The sequence below is a fragment of the Falco rusticolus genome, chromosome 10 (genome assembly GCF_015220075.1).
Source record: "Falco rusticolus isolate bFalRus1 chromosome 10, bFalRus1.pri, whole genome shotgun sequence".
Taxonomy (NCBI): domain Eukaryota; kingdom Metazoa; phylum Chordata; class Aves; order Falconiformes; family Falconidae; genus Falco; species Falco rusticolus.
The window spans coordinates 26,267,785-26,285,287 of NC_051196.1; the positions used below are offsets into that span (position 1 = coordinate 26,267,785).

At 38.3% G+C, this 17,503-nt stretch overlaps 1 protein-coding gene across 1 annotated transcript; it reads right to left on the reverse strand.

Annotated features, from left to right (window-relative positions):
* Positions 1-1,421: 1,421 nt before the first annotated feature.
* On the reverse strand, positions 1,422-16,941 carry ZNF831 (zinc finger protein 831). Its single transcript, XM_037403367.1, has 6 exons — positions 16,858-16,941; positions 8,100-12,378; positions 7,083-7,225; positions 5,254-5,417; positions 4,427-4,578; positions 1,422-3,178 (listed from the first exon to the last, which is right to left on the reverse strand). The coding sequence occupies exons 2-6, from the start codon at positions 12,372-12,374 to the stop codon at positions 2,321-2,323; spliced, it is 5,592 nt and encodes a 1,863-aa protein (XP_037259264.1). The 5' UTR covers positions 12,375-12,378; positions 16,858-16,941; the 3' UTR covers positions 1,422-2,320.
* Positions 16,942-17,503: the final 562 nt, after the last annotated feature.

Genomic DNA, 17,503 nt, shown 5'->3' on the forward strand with positions numbered 1-17,503 from the left:
TTCTTTGTATTCACATTGTTTAAATTCTTGAGCCTTGGATTCACCCAAATACCTCTCCAGTTTGTCTTGGAGCACAAATACTACAGAGCAAAAAAGATTTCAAGAGTTTTTTCTTTGACATTTCTTGTCCTTGTGATACCAGACCTAGTGAAACTTACCGTATTAGTAATGTTATCAGCATTTTTCTTGCTAGTAATCTAACTCAGAAGTTTCCAGAGTAACATGTTAGTTCTTCTGCTAAGGTTTGAGGAAGACTTAAGAAATTTAGCGTAATTGCTATTAAGAATCAGTAAATGGTAGTATGCTTGAACTATATACTAGTGCATGCACCAAGATCTTCATGTTTCATCTTTATTAAGATAAAATAATTTAACAGGATAAGGAGAAAAGTCTAATATAAGAACAATTTACAGCTGTATCATTCTGTTCATCTCTATGTCAATCAACAAAATACAGAATTCACACAGCCTTGTGGTCCACCGTCGCTGGTGCCTATATGCCTGTTCTTGCTGAGCACTGAATACTAAACTTCTCCAGCTCAGGAGGCCACTACCTCACCTTAGCCCCTCATTGTGCGGTGTGTGGAGACAGACAGACTTCTGTAAACCTCAGTTTTACCGTCAAGTGTAGCAAAAGAACAGATTCACAGGGTTCTGTATGTCTGAGCTGCAAATTCTCACCATAACCCAACAGATTGGTTGTAATACCATTGTTATAAAGCCCCAGCACTTGGTAAAAGAGAAGTAAAGTAGGAGAATAAAAATGCACAATTCCTTAAGCTAGTATTCCTCAATTTTTTTCCTTGCAGTCCTGATACCAATTATTGGTGTAATTGATGTAATATTGTAACTTCTTTAGAAAAGGAAAAATATCTTTCATGATTTATCCTTTATTGTGGAAGATAGGGGTTTTTTTCCTAAGTTTGTTGGTTTGGGTTTTTTTTACACATTAGAATGGGGAATTGGTATTTTGATCATGATTTTTGTATTCTGTACCAACAATAAAATTATGAAAATAATTTGAGGCTAAAGGTGAAGCTCTGTATGGACAACCTCAAGTCTTGGCACGTTTGTAAGACATCTGAAAACACAAGAACTGCATGGGACTTGTTCTATCTCTGTTAGCTGTTTTGGCATCTTTTTGCACATATGCATTTATTTTTCTCATGTAGTATACTAGATTTCTTTGTAAGCATGAGCTATATAAGCTTACCTGTGCATGTTTAAAATAAAAGCAATTCCAAATATCCCATGTAGGTTAATCTTTAAAACCCTATGTATAACTCACAATATAAGAAGTATGGAATGTGACTATAATGTAGAAGTGGCATGTTTTTAATGTTGATCAGTTTAATCAAGCAAGTGAGTAGACTTGGTCAAATTAAAATATCTCATTATTTATTCACATAGAAACCAGTAAATTTTAGAATTCGTAGCACAAAACTTTCTGTTAAAAAAAGAAAGCAATCTATGCCATATAGCTTCTTTACTCTCAATAAAATAGCATCATTGCAGTTAAATTTAAGATTACAATAAAAATGGAACATTCCAGATTACATCAGTTGGAGCACAATGTGATGAATATAATGTGAAAATCCTTGTCAGAAATTTTACAAGGAGATATCAATAGCTAACACCCATATTCTCCGACTAGAAATCAAGAATATTTGAGCAAATCTTGGCATAAAAGGCACAAAACACAAAGCAAAGCATGCTTGTGTCATTTGTCACAAAAAAGCATTAACATTTGTGCAACATGGAAAAAGGTCAGCATTTTTCCAGACTCTTCCAATATCACAGATACTTAGGGAACAGATCTTCCCCTTAATGCCAGTGTGTCACTCCCAGTACAGATGGCAGTGACTGGAAAAAAAAAAAAAAAAAAAAAGAGTATCTAGAAGAGAATACATCCATAGCCTTCCAGGAAATCTTAGCTCATGTACTGAGGACGCTGCTGCTATTGTATTGTTGGTAGTAAATAAACACACTGCAGCCTTTTAATAATATAGCCACTGGCAGCTAGCACTTGTGGGAATTACACACGACTGGTAAGAATGTTAACAATGCTGGAAACCCCTCATAAACACAAGTTTACCACTTGCACTTAAATGTGTGATGCCAGCTCCCTCTTTGCTTCAAATAAGCTTTTTTGAAAAAGTTTGAGTCCTTGAAAGAAAGGACTCCTCAGAAGAGAATGCTGCCTATTGCACAGAGGAATGGCTTTTCTGATTGTAAGGTGCTTCAGAAATACAGATCAAACATCCGTGGTACTTCCTTCTGTAATGGGCCATCATATAAACATCTTGTTAGCAGCCTATCTGCTATATTTCTATAACAAGCCTATCTTCGTCATCACTGCTAGTGTCATCGTACTCAACTCTGGTTTGCTTCCTCATCATCTCTAAACCTCTCTTTTTGTACGTCTTGGAAGGCGTTGCAGAGCAAGTCTTGAACTCCGGGGACCTGGGAGTAATTGGGGGCTTTTTAAAGGTGGTAGTAGTAGCTGTACTGTGTGGCTTTCTGGAGCTGTTGGACTGCAAGTGGGTTCCATTCTTGTCTGCACTGCCGTGAAGGTCAAGGATGTTTTGAGAAAAGTTTGCCCGCTCTGTGCATGCAGTACTGGGTAATGCAGCCCTTGGGACTGACTCAGGGAGAGACTCAGCTTTTGAGCCAAATAAATGTGAACATGCAGGCTGGGAACCGGGAGCTGAGTTTTCTTTTGGAGGCGAATATGTGTTTTCTTCAGCTGGAGGTTTCTCATTTCCCGAGGCCTGGATCACCGCGTCTAACATACCCAATCTTTGACTCTCTGACTCTACATTTAGTATGTTTTCCTGGCTTGTTTCTAGATGTAAGGAAAGAGGACCAGTAGTCTCTGAGTTTGTGCTGTCAAGTTTGTCACCTGTGCCTGAATTTGTAAAATCAGAAGGGCAAGACCAAAAAGAAGATGCCATTGAGTCACTGTGAACATTTAGCTGTGACTCCCCTGGTACTGATCGCTGGTGCACAAGCGGTTGTGTCACTAAACAGCAGATTTCCACATCGCTGCTGACTTGCTGCACGGCTGTATTGACGGTGGGTGAAAAGGAATGAGCTGTCACAGAGATTTCCAGGGGAGCTGTAATGTTCTGAAATGAGAAGTTTGTTCTTGTGTGTTTCCTGATTTGCCCAGAAATGTCCTGTAGAAATTAGGGAGGGGGAAAAAATTTACATTTAAGTATTTCAATCCAGAGAAATTCCATCCTTCATAAAAGTGCAATGGTAACTAAGCTGACTATATCAGTAGAAAAAATTTACCTCTACTATAACTCACATCAACTGAGTAATTAAGCATAATATCAACCTTTATTTATACAACTTTGATTATATTTGTACTCTTTTTATTTATTTTTTTTCTTCAGACCAAGTTACTCACCCCTCTTTTGATGAGAAAACTATTTTTTTCTCCCAATGTCTGTGGGAGGCGTAGTAAAGGATGTATTTTTTTCCTTAGGTTTGGGGTTGTTTTTTTTTCCCTTTGGGTAGGTGACAGACCATGCCAATAATTTATAGATTATAGGACTTAGGGGTTTCAAGCTGCATTCTTATGTATTGTCCAGGATGATGTTCTTTTCATTAAGATATTTTAATATACATATTGTGATGGTGTTTGTGCAGTGTAGGGGAAAGTCTTTGTGATGAATATGTAAGAAATATTGCAATGTCTGAGGATTGGCAAGAGATGCAGGAAATAAAATCACTTATTACATTCCTAAATATGATACTGCTTCTGCTACATGAAGTACCAGTGCTCATGCTACATAACAGCAGTCTGGCTCAGTACTTTGTGTCTTCAAGTGCAGCCGGCAGAAGTCCAGGGAAAAGTATAATTAGGATAAGCACAGAATGCTGCCATGAGCTGTGCTGACACTGCACACAACAGCATCATTTGCAGCACATGCAGATGTGTCTAAGGACCCCTCTCACTAATGCAGCTGTTGGTAGCATTCAAACCACAGCAGCACTGCCTTCCAAAAGGGCTAAAGAAATTCAGTTGTGATGCTGGATACACGCTCTTCCCACCGTTGTGTGGCCATTACCACCCTCCTCACTTTTCTGATTTCAAGCTTACTGTCTCTGTCTCAGGACACTGCGCTGCATCTACTGGCACCCCCAACATCAGTGCTAATCAGTCCTCTGACAATAAGGACAAGAAATATCCTTTTCGATTGATGCAAGTTTAATTGTTCTTTTAAAAAAGCTAATTCTAACATAAGTAAGTTTTAATTATATTTTAACCCCCAAAAAACTTTAACACATCTTTAAACAAACGCTGTGACACAAAGTAGTCTCAAATTAAACTTCAAACCAGCTGAATATAATTCAAGTTTCACCAATATCTTTTCTTTCAACAGAAAGTAATACATGAATTAAGGTACAATACCTACTTTTTTATCCATTTTGTCTTTTTGTTTAACATGGTTTAGATTTTCAGTATGGGAAGATATTCCTGAGTTATTCTTTCCTTCTTTTTTCCTTCTGCAAAGTGGCTTGTCTGAGGTGGAACAAGGTGTGTCTTTTTGCTGGTGTAGGTAATTTTCTATTGAAAAGAAGTTGAAGAAACTTTTACTTTGATATTTACTTCCCCCCCATGCTAGACCTTACTAAATTTCACAACATATCACTGGACTAGCTTCTATGTTTTTATTTTTTCTATAAATCTTTATTCAAAGCCTGATAGATTTTCTCATTTATTTCTATGTGTTTGGTTTGGGGTGTTTTTTTATTGGCCATTACTGTCCTGCAAAGTAACGGCTATTCATATCTGCTATGAACAAGCCCAAGGTACTGTGCCCGCTTCCAAGATGGTTGTGGCATAAACATCATTTGTGTTAATACTGCTACTTAAATGGGGGGCTGGTCATTGAAACACAGAAAGCAAGTCATCACACCAAACTTGTTTTATACTGCAAACATACTGTCTTGTTTCAAAAACTGATAAAGATCCATCTTAAAACTGTCTAGGCTTCTAGTGGAAGGTTATGTGTTTTTCAAAACCTCCTAACTGTCAAATTCACCGATGTGTATGAAGTGTCACGGTGCATTCAGTTCTGAAAATGTGCAAGATTATTGTATTTTTATTCACGGAACATGCTAAAGGACAAAAGTGGTTTTGCAGTTCCATGTGGAACAGGTTTATATCAGAGATACTGCTAGCGTTCATTCTCTTACAAATTAAACATTCAATACATTAAAAAATATCCAAAATACTTACCTTGTACCTTTGGTTGAGGAGAATGGCACTTCTTACTAAATTTACAGGGTTGTGATGAACAGCCCTTTTTCAAAGCATCCAGTGTTCCATTTGGAAAACAATGCCGCTTGCTTAGTTGGCTCATTTTCAACTGAGCATATCCATGCACGTGCCTCCCTCTGTACCTGCATTGCCAATGGCATTGAATGGGTAAACAAGTACGTGTGATTTAAAAGCAGCCAGAGTAGAACAATAACACATCATCAGGTTTAAGTCTAATAGCAATTTACTACTGTGAAGATGTTTACGTTGACTGAAAAAAAAAATCAGGATTTTAGGCAAGAGACGCACAATTATTTAATTATTTTTTTTCCTTGGTAGGATTCAGTAAATCCATGGTTTGCTAAGAGAAAAGGGTTCAGCAATAATAGATCCTTTTTCCTATACCTGGAATTTTAAAATAACGTATTTCGTAAAGACCTGAATCGCACAGGAATCACCCGAGATTGCACTGTTGTTGGCTTTTTTACTTTTCACTTCTTATGTGCCACCTATTCATTATCACTAATGAACAACATAACTATTTCAATTATTTAGGGAACTGGCACTGACTAATCCAACTCTGCTTTGTTTTCTACTCTAGCTAGATCTTACTCTTCATGACTGAGACCAAAGTACATTGGCAGGTCCCATTCCTACATCAATAGAATCAGTCACTATAGACAGAGTAATGACTAAATCTAAAAAGGCATGCTTATTCGGGTGTTTGGTGTATGAGAAAAATATATTACATTTCATAATTAACAGTTTGGCCAGTTAGCTACTAATATGTATGACCTGAGCTTTCAGGACCCTGTTCTTAATTGAGTCCCTGTCCTTATTTGCTATAGCAAATAAAGAAACTGTGAGAGCAGCAGGGGAAAAAAAACCAAAAACCAATGATGAAATAAAAAGAACACCCAAAAACCAAACCAGAAAAAAGTCATAGAAGAATGTCACTAGACTGAACAACATAGACCCGAGTCTTCTATTTTTGTTCTTACGATTCTTCAAAATTGCAGTACTGCTTGCCAAACTCGTCATGGTGATTAAGTTACTGACACTGGTTTGTCCACAAGGAAGGCACTCTGTCTGATTCTGGTCATGAAATAAAATCAGAAGGTTGTATGCACACAACGTGTTTCTTCTTGAAGCAATTAATCAGACATTCTGCTGCCCCACACTCCTGAAAGACTAGAGGCTAAATCTTCCACTGATACGATCTCCCATTAAACAAGGAGAAACTGCACTGATTGATACAATGTGCCTTTGACAGTGTTATACTCAAATTCTTCCTGCTTTTTATTTAAACCAAATGATCCTTTAAACTAGATGGGTTTGTTAGATTGTCTCAGAACCTGATATTTATTCTGCATTCTCTTGTGAATACAAGTTCAAGATATAGATCTTCTGAGGACAAAAGGGTCTTCTCGCACACTGCTTTTAGCTGTAACAGGATTAAAAACTGAAGTATTTTGGTTCCCTTCAAACAAAAGTAATTGCTGACAGTTTTGACAGATAAGAATCATATCTCAAGCATAATAAGAGTCAACTGGCCAGTCATCATCTTTCTTTGGTATATGTCTGGTCTGCTTAGAAAAGTCTGTTCCTGATAATACACAATATATTGACGTGTTTTATAGTTCACCTTTGTGGAACCTTTGCAGTCTGGGAATAGCTCTTTCTGAAATTTATTTTTTCCCCTCATTTTGACAAGGTTGGATTTTGGGGGTGACTTCATATTGGACTTTTTACACCCTTTTAGCAAAATCATGTCTGTATCTAGGCAAGCTGAAAACCATATTCCTTACCATTTTGGGGTGACTTTAATCTTTTTCTGTTTGTGGCTCCTCTTGAGTTTTTTTGTTGAGACTTTTTCCTTTTTGCAAACAACTGTTTTCTGCTTTTGCTCTGAAATATTTTTGAAAGCACCACCAGGAGCTGCCGAGCTTAACTGTTGAAAATATTGGGAAAAAGTTAAGTACATGAAAATTGTGAATCACATTAACTGAGAGATTGGAAATCTACACTCTTTTTAAATAGCACTGAATAACATAGCAGTTAAATAGCACAACTCTGATTTTTTCCTAGAATTTGTCTGTTAGTTTTTTCTAATCGATTTGTCCATCTACTTTTATAAAATCAAACAACTCACTGCTTTTGTGGATCTATATAGAAATAGTGTATGTTCTTTTGTGTTCTTGTTCCTATATAAAAAATAAGCTTAGTCTTACAGCTGTTCTAGGATCTGTACAGATAGACCAGTCTACCTCCACTTACCTAAAACACCTTCCAAGCCTTAAACACTTTACAGGATATTAATGCAATTTTGGTTGACATTTCAGTGTATCTAAAAGATAAGAGATCCAGTACATAGTCTGTCTTTGACTCCAAGTACCTCCAAGCATAATGAAGTCTTGACATTAACGGTCTACTTCAGTCCTACTCTAATTCAAATATTCATTTAAAATTAAAACAGTGAGATATATACGCTGTTACAGAAGGATATAAATACAGAAGAATATAAAGTATACTCATAAGGGGAAAAATCAAGAAATAGAAATACACTTTTCTCACTAGACAGCATTCCTACTGAAGTTCTCAAGTGAAAGAAACAAATATTTGCACAAAAGCATGTATTTTTCATGCATTGAATGAATGTAACTTCTCTTATAAAAAACTAAATTGTTAATTCTGTATCAAAAAATGTCTGTAAATGTCCATAAATATAGTTTAGATAGTTCTTTTATTTTTCTAAGGGGGTGGGGGGGGTGGGGGGTGTCAGACAATTACCCTCTTGAGAAAGGAAATAGGGTTATTGACATTACCTCCTGCACCTGTTGTCCTTTAGAAAGGGATGAAATCAATGTCTTTAAACTCCTGTTTGTTAAGCCGTATGCCACAGTCTTGCTAATATTTTTCATTTTGAAAATAGAAATATCGTACTTTGACAGTGTGCATTCATTGCTAGATTCCTTGTGGCAGGTGTGCATGGAGGAATAAGCAGAGTCCGCACTCCCCTTCTGCTCAGCAGGCAGAGGAAGGCTTCTTGTTAAACAACACCAAGTTAATCGAGGTTCAGCATTTAGTGATGGGAAGGTGCTCTTCATGCTTGATACTGTTAAACCTCCAGAGTAGCAAGTCAGATTATTGTGGGGTAGCACTGGGAATTCTTTACAGTGAGTGGTGAGAGTGTGGCAATAATAAGTGCCGAAGGAATGGCAAAAATAAGTGGGGTTGTCTGTTGAGCTCTGAAAATGCTGCATGTCCTGCAGTGTTGGTGAAATGTCCTTAAGGATGAATGGACTTCCACCTGTGTCCCCTCCCATGACGGTTGGCTCCGCACCCTCGCTAGAAGCTGATGTCATTATCAAAGAGTCACTTCCTGAGCAAAGATGATGTAAAACCTTTCTCTCTTCTTTAATGTCAGCTGATATTAAAAAACTACTTGTATACAGAGAAGTAAAGCATATTTTCTTCTTTGGGGTCTGTGTAGAGGAAGTAGTTATGCTCATCCACTTCTCTTCTGTTTGCCTTTGATAATTTAATCTATTTTTGTTCTGTTTGTTTTTCCAAGCATCTCTTACAATATCCTGCTGCCTGCAGGTTTGGTTATAAAAGCTGTTATCTGCTGTGGTTAAGGTATTTGTTGTTTCTGACTTGACTGGTGAACAAAATACTGGAGTTTTCCAGTTTGCATGTACATTCCATCGTAGCTCTCCTTTGCTGGCCTTTTGTCTCACTTCAACTTTTGAAGGAGACCAAAACACATCATTAGAAGGAGAACTGAGTGATCCACTGCTGGAAGAGCAGGGGGTGTTCCTTAAAGCGTCTGTCACAGATGTGCAAGGTGTAAACTTCTGTTCTGAACTAAGCACAAGTGACACATCTGAGGCTCTCCTGTCTTGCGGCAATTTAAGGATATATTTTGGAGAAAAGGCATTTTGTTGTGGGACTGAATTTAAATGACCAGATTGCAGATGATGAATTTTAGAAGGCAGGTCAACAGCATTGTCATTGGAAAATGGTACTTTCGCTCCTGTTTTCTTAAGACAGGTTTTGACATCTTCATCTGTTGCATTGTGCAAGGCAAAAGAGCTGCAATCACTTCCCCTTAATTCAGGCCCTAAAAATGCCACAAATGAAGCTTTTGAGATACCTGCTGCATGTGAAAGAAGGTTAATATCACTATAATTAAGAGCTTTTGTGGAGAGTTCGCTTGTTTTCATATACTCTACATTCTCAGTGCCTCCAGTGGATTCATTAATTCCTTTGCTTAATTTTTGCTCTTCTGCAGTTCTGGAGAATTTCACCGGTGCTGCGGGAAGACACTGAGTGCTAGTGCAATAGACTCTGTCTGCATCAGTTTCTGCATTGTTTTTGCTGCTGGGACTAGGGCAAGACTTTGAAATAATGTTTTGTGTCTTCTCCACTTCAAATTTCAGCTTTTTTCTTTCTGACGGTAAAGTCTGGGATTTCCCTGCAGCTTCTGTGTTGTTGCAATGGACCCACAGGGGCATCAGGGCATGCTGGCCCGTTTCCTTATTCCTGCTATGGTTTCCATAATTGTTTGATGTGCTCTCACAATCTGATTCCAATGGACTGGATTCTTTCCCAGGGCTTGGTTTTTCCCATTTGGTACTCTGTACTGGCAAGCAGTCATTGTTCCTGCTGTTAGTGTTCAGCTGACACTGAACATTTTGAAGCCTGAGCTCGCAACTGCTTGGAGCTAGCACTGTGCTGCTGCCAGCTGTGTACTTCTCCGTGTCACTGCCACCAAGCTCTTTAGAAGTTTTGCTCGTTACGGTACGTGCACTAGCATTTACCGAATGTGATGTCTCCATTAGGTAGGTTAAGCTCTCTGCAGTTTTCCTGGGGGACACATTCTGTAGGATACGATTACTGTTACCACAGGTTTCTGATTTACCAGTGTTTAAACCTGTCGTCACAAGGGAGGAGAGACTGTCAGTGACAGAGCTCCTGCCATCTCTTTCCTCAGTAATTTCAGTACTGCTGACTGATTCCTTTGAATCAGGAGTGAAGCTTGTAATATCTGTAATCTTATTCCCCCTTTGTTTAATTTTCTTGGCATTTTGACTGCTTTTCATTTTTTGGTAGATTTTCTTAAACGTTTCATCTCCATACATTTGCCATTTTTCTTGAGAGAACATCTTTAACTTCCTTTGACTGGGTTTCTTATTTTTAGCACTGATTACCTCTCCAGCCCCAAGCTTTTGACTTCCTTGCAACTCCTCTGACAGAGGAGGATGATCAGCCACATTACTTAGTGGCACATCATCCACTGCTGTTTGTCTGACTAGAGCTCGGGGATGGCTATTAGGAAAATCCACCGAATTTGCAGCAAGATTGTTGCTAGGCAGCAAACCAGCAGTGCCTGTATTTACAGACTGCTTAGTAAGAGAAGGAGGCTTTGAGCAACCTGCTTTGTCACGGACCATTCTTGTGCCCTCCACAACTGGCAAGGAGTTGCTCCGTGTAACTGGTGTGGTGTCTATCGTTGTGGAGAACTGGGTGGGAACGGAATGAAAAAACATTGGCTTGCCTTTTTCTAGGGGTGCAAAGGTAGATTTTGCTGAACAAAGGAAAAGATTCTTTTTCCTATTTACATCACAAGTTCTGATGTCAAAATGGAAAGAGTCTTTGTATGTATACGGCATTGGCAGGTCAATGCTGCCCTGTTTCGAAAGGACCGTTTTTCTGGGCCTGACGTTGTCTAACTGGGTATCATCCACCACACTTTTGTTATGAGAGATAAGTTTTGAAATGTGTTCTTCCAGCCTCTTTTTCTCGAGCATCAAGGCTGTAGCTTTCTCAGCTGCCTCTGGCTTGGCGCTGCTTCTGAAGGCACACCTTAAGCTGCTGAAGGCGTTTTCATTTTCCAGTTCAGTGCTGTGTTCATAGAGACTATGCAACGGGCTGGATGATGCCATCTGTTGTTCTGTACTATCAGAGCGTGACAGATACCCTGAGTCAGTGCTCTCACACTTCTTTAGCTTGCAGTCAAATGGCTTATAATCCCACTGTTTTTCCCAAGAGGTTGCCTGCTGCCTTTGCAACTGAATATGCTTATTGGCAGTTGCAATTCTTTGCTCCTGTGTCTTCTCTCTCTGGCACTGACCATTTGGCAAAGCTCCTGGAGATGATAAACTTTGAGGTTCTCTTTCAGGAACCCCCTGATTAGCCTTTGAACTAAGGGACTGATTTGTTGTTTCTTGATTTTCTGAAGCAAATGGTGAATTGCTTGTTGCTGGTGGTGAAAGGTCATGAAGTCTCTTGGTGTCTGTTACAGCACTGGTCTCTGAACTCCTTTGCTTCATCTGCATCCCCTTGTCTTCACAGGTGCTACTAAGTAGTTTGCTGCCTTGCTGTGAGGTGATGCTCTCTGTTGATTTCTCATTTTGCTCCAACACACCACTGTTGTCAGAGTCTGAGGGAAGTCTGGTATTGTTGACATGTGTTTGAGTTCTTCGGTGTTTATACAAATTGCTTTGAGTTTTAAATGCAATACCACAGGTGGTGCATGGAAAGGGCCTTTCTCCTGTGTGCGAGCGAATGTGTTTCTCAAGGACACTTGGCTTCAAACAATCTCGTCCACAGTGTTTGCAGATATATTTCCCAGCTTTTTTTGATTTTCCTGGGCTTCCAAAAGATGCATTTACACAAGAATTGGGCGATGATAAAATTGGTAACATGCTCACTATGTTCAGTGTTAGCGTTTGCCCAAGTTGTTTCTGAAAAACGGGCTGAGGCTGATCTGTGCCTTCTGAAGGAACAAGTCGGTTCAGGATTAGAGGTATGTTACTGCTGTCGAGATTCACACAGCTCCTGCCAGTCACTAACTGACTGTTTGGCTGAAAGCATCCTGCCTGGACGGGCTGGTACAGCGGTATGGTAAGGGCTTTTAGGTACACAGGTTGGGACAGAGCTTGTTCCTGCTGAGGAATCACACTGCCTTGACTGAGATCTGAAGAACCCTGCACAGGCTGAAGGGAAGAGGTTGGGACTGGTCGATCTGCTAGTGCAGCTGTAAAGCCAGGCTGCTTCTGTGCCTCCATTTCAAGAGTTATCTGCCATATGCTCATGTATCTGTAAGGCAGGGGAAACAAAACAAGTAGGAAACTTCAGATAGCAAAATAAAACAAAAATACTTTCAAAAACTGCTGGACTGGGAAAGCTAGCAGTTAATAATATGATGTATCTTGTATACAGGCATTGTACAGACAATAATACATTTTCCAATTAAATTGATTCATCTTTCAATTCTTAGCTAGGAATTAAAATTTGGTACAGTGTAAAGAACATTAAACATTGCACTTAAAACCTACAATAAGTACTAAGTATTAAAACTACATCTGAGTATCAGAGTTGCAAGTGGAGGCTCTCAGCATCCCAAAAATAATATTTGTTTCATTTCTTGATTTCTTTTTTCTGATTTTGATTTTGTTTCATTTTCTTGAACCATATTCCCATTCCATATTTGTACCATGTTTTTTAATTTAAGAATTTACCTTTATAAATGTTAATATAGATACAGAGAACAATCAGGGTTAGAAGGGACCACAGGAGGTCTCTCTAGCCCAAACACCTGCTCAAAGCAGAGTTAGCACTGAGGTCAGGTGAGGCTGCTCAGGGTGCTATCCAGTCTGGTTTTTAAAACTTCTGAGGATAAAAACTTCACAGCTTCTTTGAGCAACCTGTTCCAAACACAGGACATTAAACATGGCTGTGTTATTATCTGTGTTTCCCCAATTTAAATGGGCTAAGACTAAACACATTGCAATAAGTGATGCAAAATGAAAGTAGGTGAACAAAATGAAACTGATGTTTTACAAGTGAGATTTACATAAATATGGACAAAGCAGAAAAGATGGTATCATAGGAAAATAATGGAATAAATTAAAGCTGTCTTTTGTGCAGCCCTAATGAATTTTGTCTAATTAAAGGCAGTATTATGGTATACTGCTAATTTTTAGATGCTTTTGATGCCAGATGAAAACATTTTGTAGACACAGCGTTTGGAAAAAGTGAACCTATTCTTATGAAATCTGTCCAAATACATTCAGGGTTGGTGCTGGTACAGACTACTTATTTTAACAAAAATTTGTTTTGTCTTTTTCTTTCTTAGAAACAAACTAGGAAGCTATTAAAATAAGGTAGTTTAAAATTATCTTTGGAAGAGTGGATAGAGGCATCAGCATAACCTCTTGTAATTATAGTTTGGGTGAAAAGTAGGAGATATGTGAATGTTTATTCACATTCTTACTCAGCTATTCTCACAGCTCTGTATCCATTGGCTGTTATGAATAATAGGCGGTTCTTGTGCAAACCGTCATAAAAACCCTGTCTGCAATATAATAATCAGTGGCTAAGTGTGAAATCTGCAATTTGTTGCCTCACTGCATAATCTGTAGTGGTGCTTCTGTACCTTCCATGGACCATTTTAACAGGTAATCATTACTGAACAACAGTAAAAAAATTATTTATAAATGTTGTTTGATATTTGGACGGGTACCATATCACACACACACACACAATGTTACTGGTCTTCAAAGCAAAATCTCTGTTGCTTGTAGTTACTGAGAATTTTTGAAATAATACATGCAATTGTTTTTGAGTATTCCTCAGTTACTGTTAGAGCAGCTAATAAAGCTGGTAAGTTGATATAAAGTTGGATGGAGATTCAAGCAAAGTTCTGTTACTTCACAGCTAAAAACAAGTGACCTACATCACATGAAAAAATGGGAAAATAACTTTCTATTAATGATCAAATGGAATAGGTTGAGGTCAATAAGTTACATGCTCAGTACTAAATGTAATTAGCATCTTAACAAATAGACTAGGAATTCAGGTAGTTTTCATATTAAGTATATTGGGGGAAAAAATGAAACTGAAAGATAAAGCAACCCTCTTGGTTGTCAGTCTTCTGCAAAGGAAAAAGTTTTGTATATTAGGGTATTGCCTTTAATCTGACTGATTATTTCATCCCTACATGTAGTTCACAATGCAACTGTAAATAACTGGCTCCTTGAGCAACAGAAAAGTAATGTACCAAGAACCCAGTAGCTATTACTCTGCACTTCTCACTGCACCACTTCTGGAAGTTCTGTGGCTGGCTGGCAACTTCTGTTTCACAGCTAAGGTTTCTTCCAGTTTGTCTCTGATCTGCTTTGCTTATTCCAAGAATTGGAAAAGTGGAGAAAACATCAGCAATGCAGTCCCTGGGATGTGTTCTCTGACTTTCCTTCTGGTCATGAGCAAGGCCATTAGCTTCTCTGCGTGCATTACATGTGTCAGCAAAACTGCTGAGGAGCCACTGAGGAAACCGAGAAACTTGCTACCAACTGCAGGGATCTCAGGGCTGGGCCGTTTATGGGAAAGGTATCAGTGCCTGGTGGGATTCTTTGCCTTCACCCGAAGATTTGAGTGTAATAAAAATCCCAGAAAACAACCCATAAAAAGACCTGATCTGAGCACAGCAATGTGTTAGATTTTGCCTGTCCTCTTTTCTCATTAATTTTATAAATAAAACTGTTATCAAGCATGCACTTCTCTTGTCCACTTCAGACGTTTCTATATGGAATGATGACTTAAGTGGCTTTATAATACAGGTGTTGACTATACTGATGAAAGAATGTTAAAAGAATATGGTTTGTTAAAGGAATTATGATCTATATTATGCAGTGTGGTTAGCACTGTGGGATAAAAGTAGATTTCTCTAATTTGCAAAGTGAGGTTATAGACATTTCAAGTCCATTTAAGATGGTTCTTAAGCTATACAGTCACCTTAATTTACAGCAATTTAAACACAGCATGCAATGAAAACAGCAGCAAGTGATAAGACATAAGCCAATGATATTAAGCATGCAGTAGTTTGTCCAAAGATGTGCAAATAAAGAAGTGTCAAGGGGACAAAAATATGCTACAGAGACAAGGCTCAAAGAAGAGAAGTGAAGTCTGAATACCACAGAGCTAGAACATCGAACAAGCACCACATCATACGAAACAAGTCACAGTATCTATGCTCCCCTCCTTCCCCCAAAGAAAAATGTGGAAACACAGAATTTATATTTCCACCTCGATAAGCCTGCTGCAGTGTCACAAATGATGTTCTCTCTTTGAATCTCCTCATGTGCATGCAGAGTTGCTGGGCCCTTCAAGGCCAGCCTGTAAGTTAGTAGGACTAGTGGTGGACAGATGTTTTTAATACGAATCCTGTAGTTCCAAATTACCAGACTCTCTGTGTAATTTTGCTTATACTATTAAGTTTCTAGGGCCCAAAATACAGTGTTATTCTGAGAATCATTTCAGTGCTGTGTAATGTTCTACAAAGAAAATACCTAATTGATTACAGAAAATTTAAAGGAAAGTTTTAACGAATGCTCAACAATTAAACTAAATGGTGATACACAAGCTCATTGCTTTTAAGAGTTTAATGATACATTTCTACCAGCTGTGGTAGTTTGCTGCTTTTCACAGCAAACAAAGGATACTTTCTTCCCAAGTGAAACTTCTGTGGCTTGTATTCTACTCTGGCAAATACGATCATACTTTTCACATCTGTTGTTTTCTACCAAAAAAAGCCACTGTATTTCATTGTACATTGACAAAAATAGCTTCTCTCAAAGTAATTCTACCCCAAGGCTAATTCTGGGAAGTACTTGCCTGAAGTAGAAAAACTTCTTTTGTTGGTTACCCCCCAGGCTGTGGTACTGAGCATCAATCTGATGTCCTGAGCTCAATTTGTAACTTGTGGCATCGAACTACTAGTATAAAAACTTTATCCTAATTAGATAAGGAAAAATTTCCAATAAATTAAACTAAAACCAGGATTTGGCCAGTCCAACATTTTCTGAATTAGTTTCTTTAGCTATCAAAACTGGTCAACAAAAATTTCATTTAAATACAATTCTTATGCTCCTGGTTTAAATTATACTTTCAGGTACACGCCATAGGTAAGTGTGTGGAACACTGAAAAGTCAAAAAGTGGAGTAGTGTCAGACAACAAATCAGTGTAGCAGAGACTGTCTTATTCTATATGCAAATATAAAGTATTCTTATAAAAGGGGGTGGTGTAGAAACTCATTTTAAATCCAATGTGTTCCTCTTTTTCTATATAATTTTTTTCCTGAATTCCAAATACATTTTCTAAAACTTGCTTCATTTTATCAGCACTATTATAATAATCTTGGATTATACAAGCTAAAGATTTTTGTCTTCTGCATGGCATGTATAAAGGCACTGGCAACTCTCCATCATTGTTAATAAAATCATTAAACATGTAACTACTTATTTCCTGCACTTACATAGAATTTTTTGACACACCATTGAGAGGAGCACCATTGTTTTTAAGCAGATGCAGTGCTCAATCCCCTGGCTTGGTCTCCAGGTATCATCTGTAGACATGGCAGAGTGAGTTTATTTTTGTACCACACAGAAGCAGCCTTTCAACATTCTGAACATACATAATTATGGTATATTATACTAGAAGTCCCTACCTTAAATGTAATGCCAGAAAGCATACAGAAGTGGAATCCTCTAGTCTGTAAATAATTTTAGCTCACGTACCTTTTATTGAGCCAGGCATTTCAGCAAAAGTCTCATTTCTGTCAATACTTGATGCAAGCAGAAACAAGGACAAAGACTTGAAACAGATTAGAAGTAGGAAGTTGGGTTTCTCTTTTTTTTTTTTTTACATTGGTGTCACAGTAACAACCTTCAAAAAACAGGAAGAGATGAAACAGAAGAAAATGAAGTAGCATTTCAGTCTCTTCGTATCCTGTATCAGTATTCATGTAGGAACCTACAAGCAGAATCAGCTGCCTTTGAAACGCAGGTGTTTCGTACACTGCATTATGTTGTGCCATTCAGTGACATACGCTGACGCAATGGTAGAATTTTTTCTTTATACCCCTAAGGGTAATTTGATTATAACTTTAGAGTAAAGCTCTCTCTTAAAATGTGTTGGAAAAGAAAACAGTGGTGGAGAGAAGATACTTGCTACATATGAAATGTTAAACTTACCCAGCATGGGTATTACCCACCAGCTGCTTCTAACAGTGCCCTGCGGTGGGGTGGAAAGCAGTAACCAGCAGGGAAAATACTTCAGGAATGTTACAAGTGTTTAGGTCACGCTCAACAAACCTCCCTAAAGTTGTTAAAAGCTGTAGGGAGAACAGCATAGGGGACAGTCAAGAGAAGTAAAAAGATCTTT

Bases quoted from the DNA above. Each gene is read 5' to 3' on its own strand.
- ZNF831 (XM_037403367.1), bottom strand. From the start codon at position 12,374: ATGAGCATATGGCAGATAACTCTTGAAATGGAGGCACAGAAGCAGCCT. The intron at 4,579-5,253 runs GTAAGTATTTTG...TCTTTTCAATAG, and splicing joins TCCTCAACCAAAGGTACAAG to AAAATTACCTACACCAGCAA. The intron at 3,179-4,426 runs GTAGGTATTGTA...TAATTTCTACAG, and splicing joins AAGACAAAATGGATAAAAAA to GACATTTCTGGGCAAATCAG.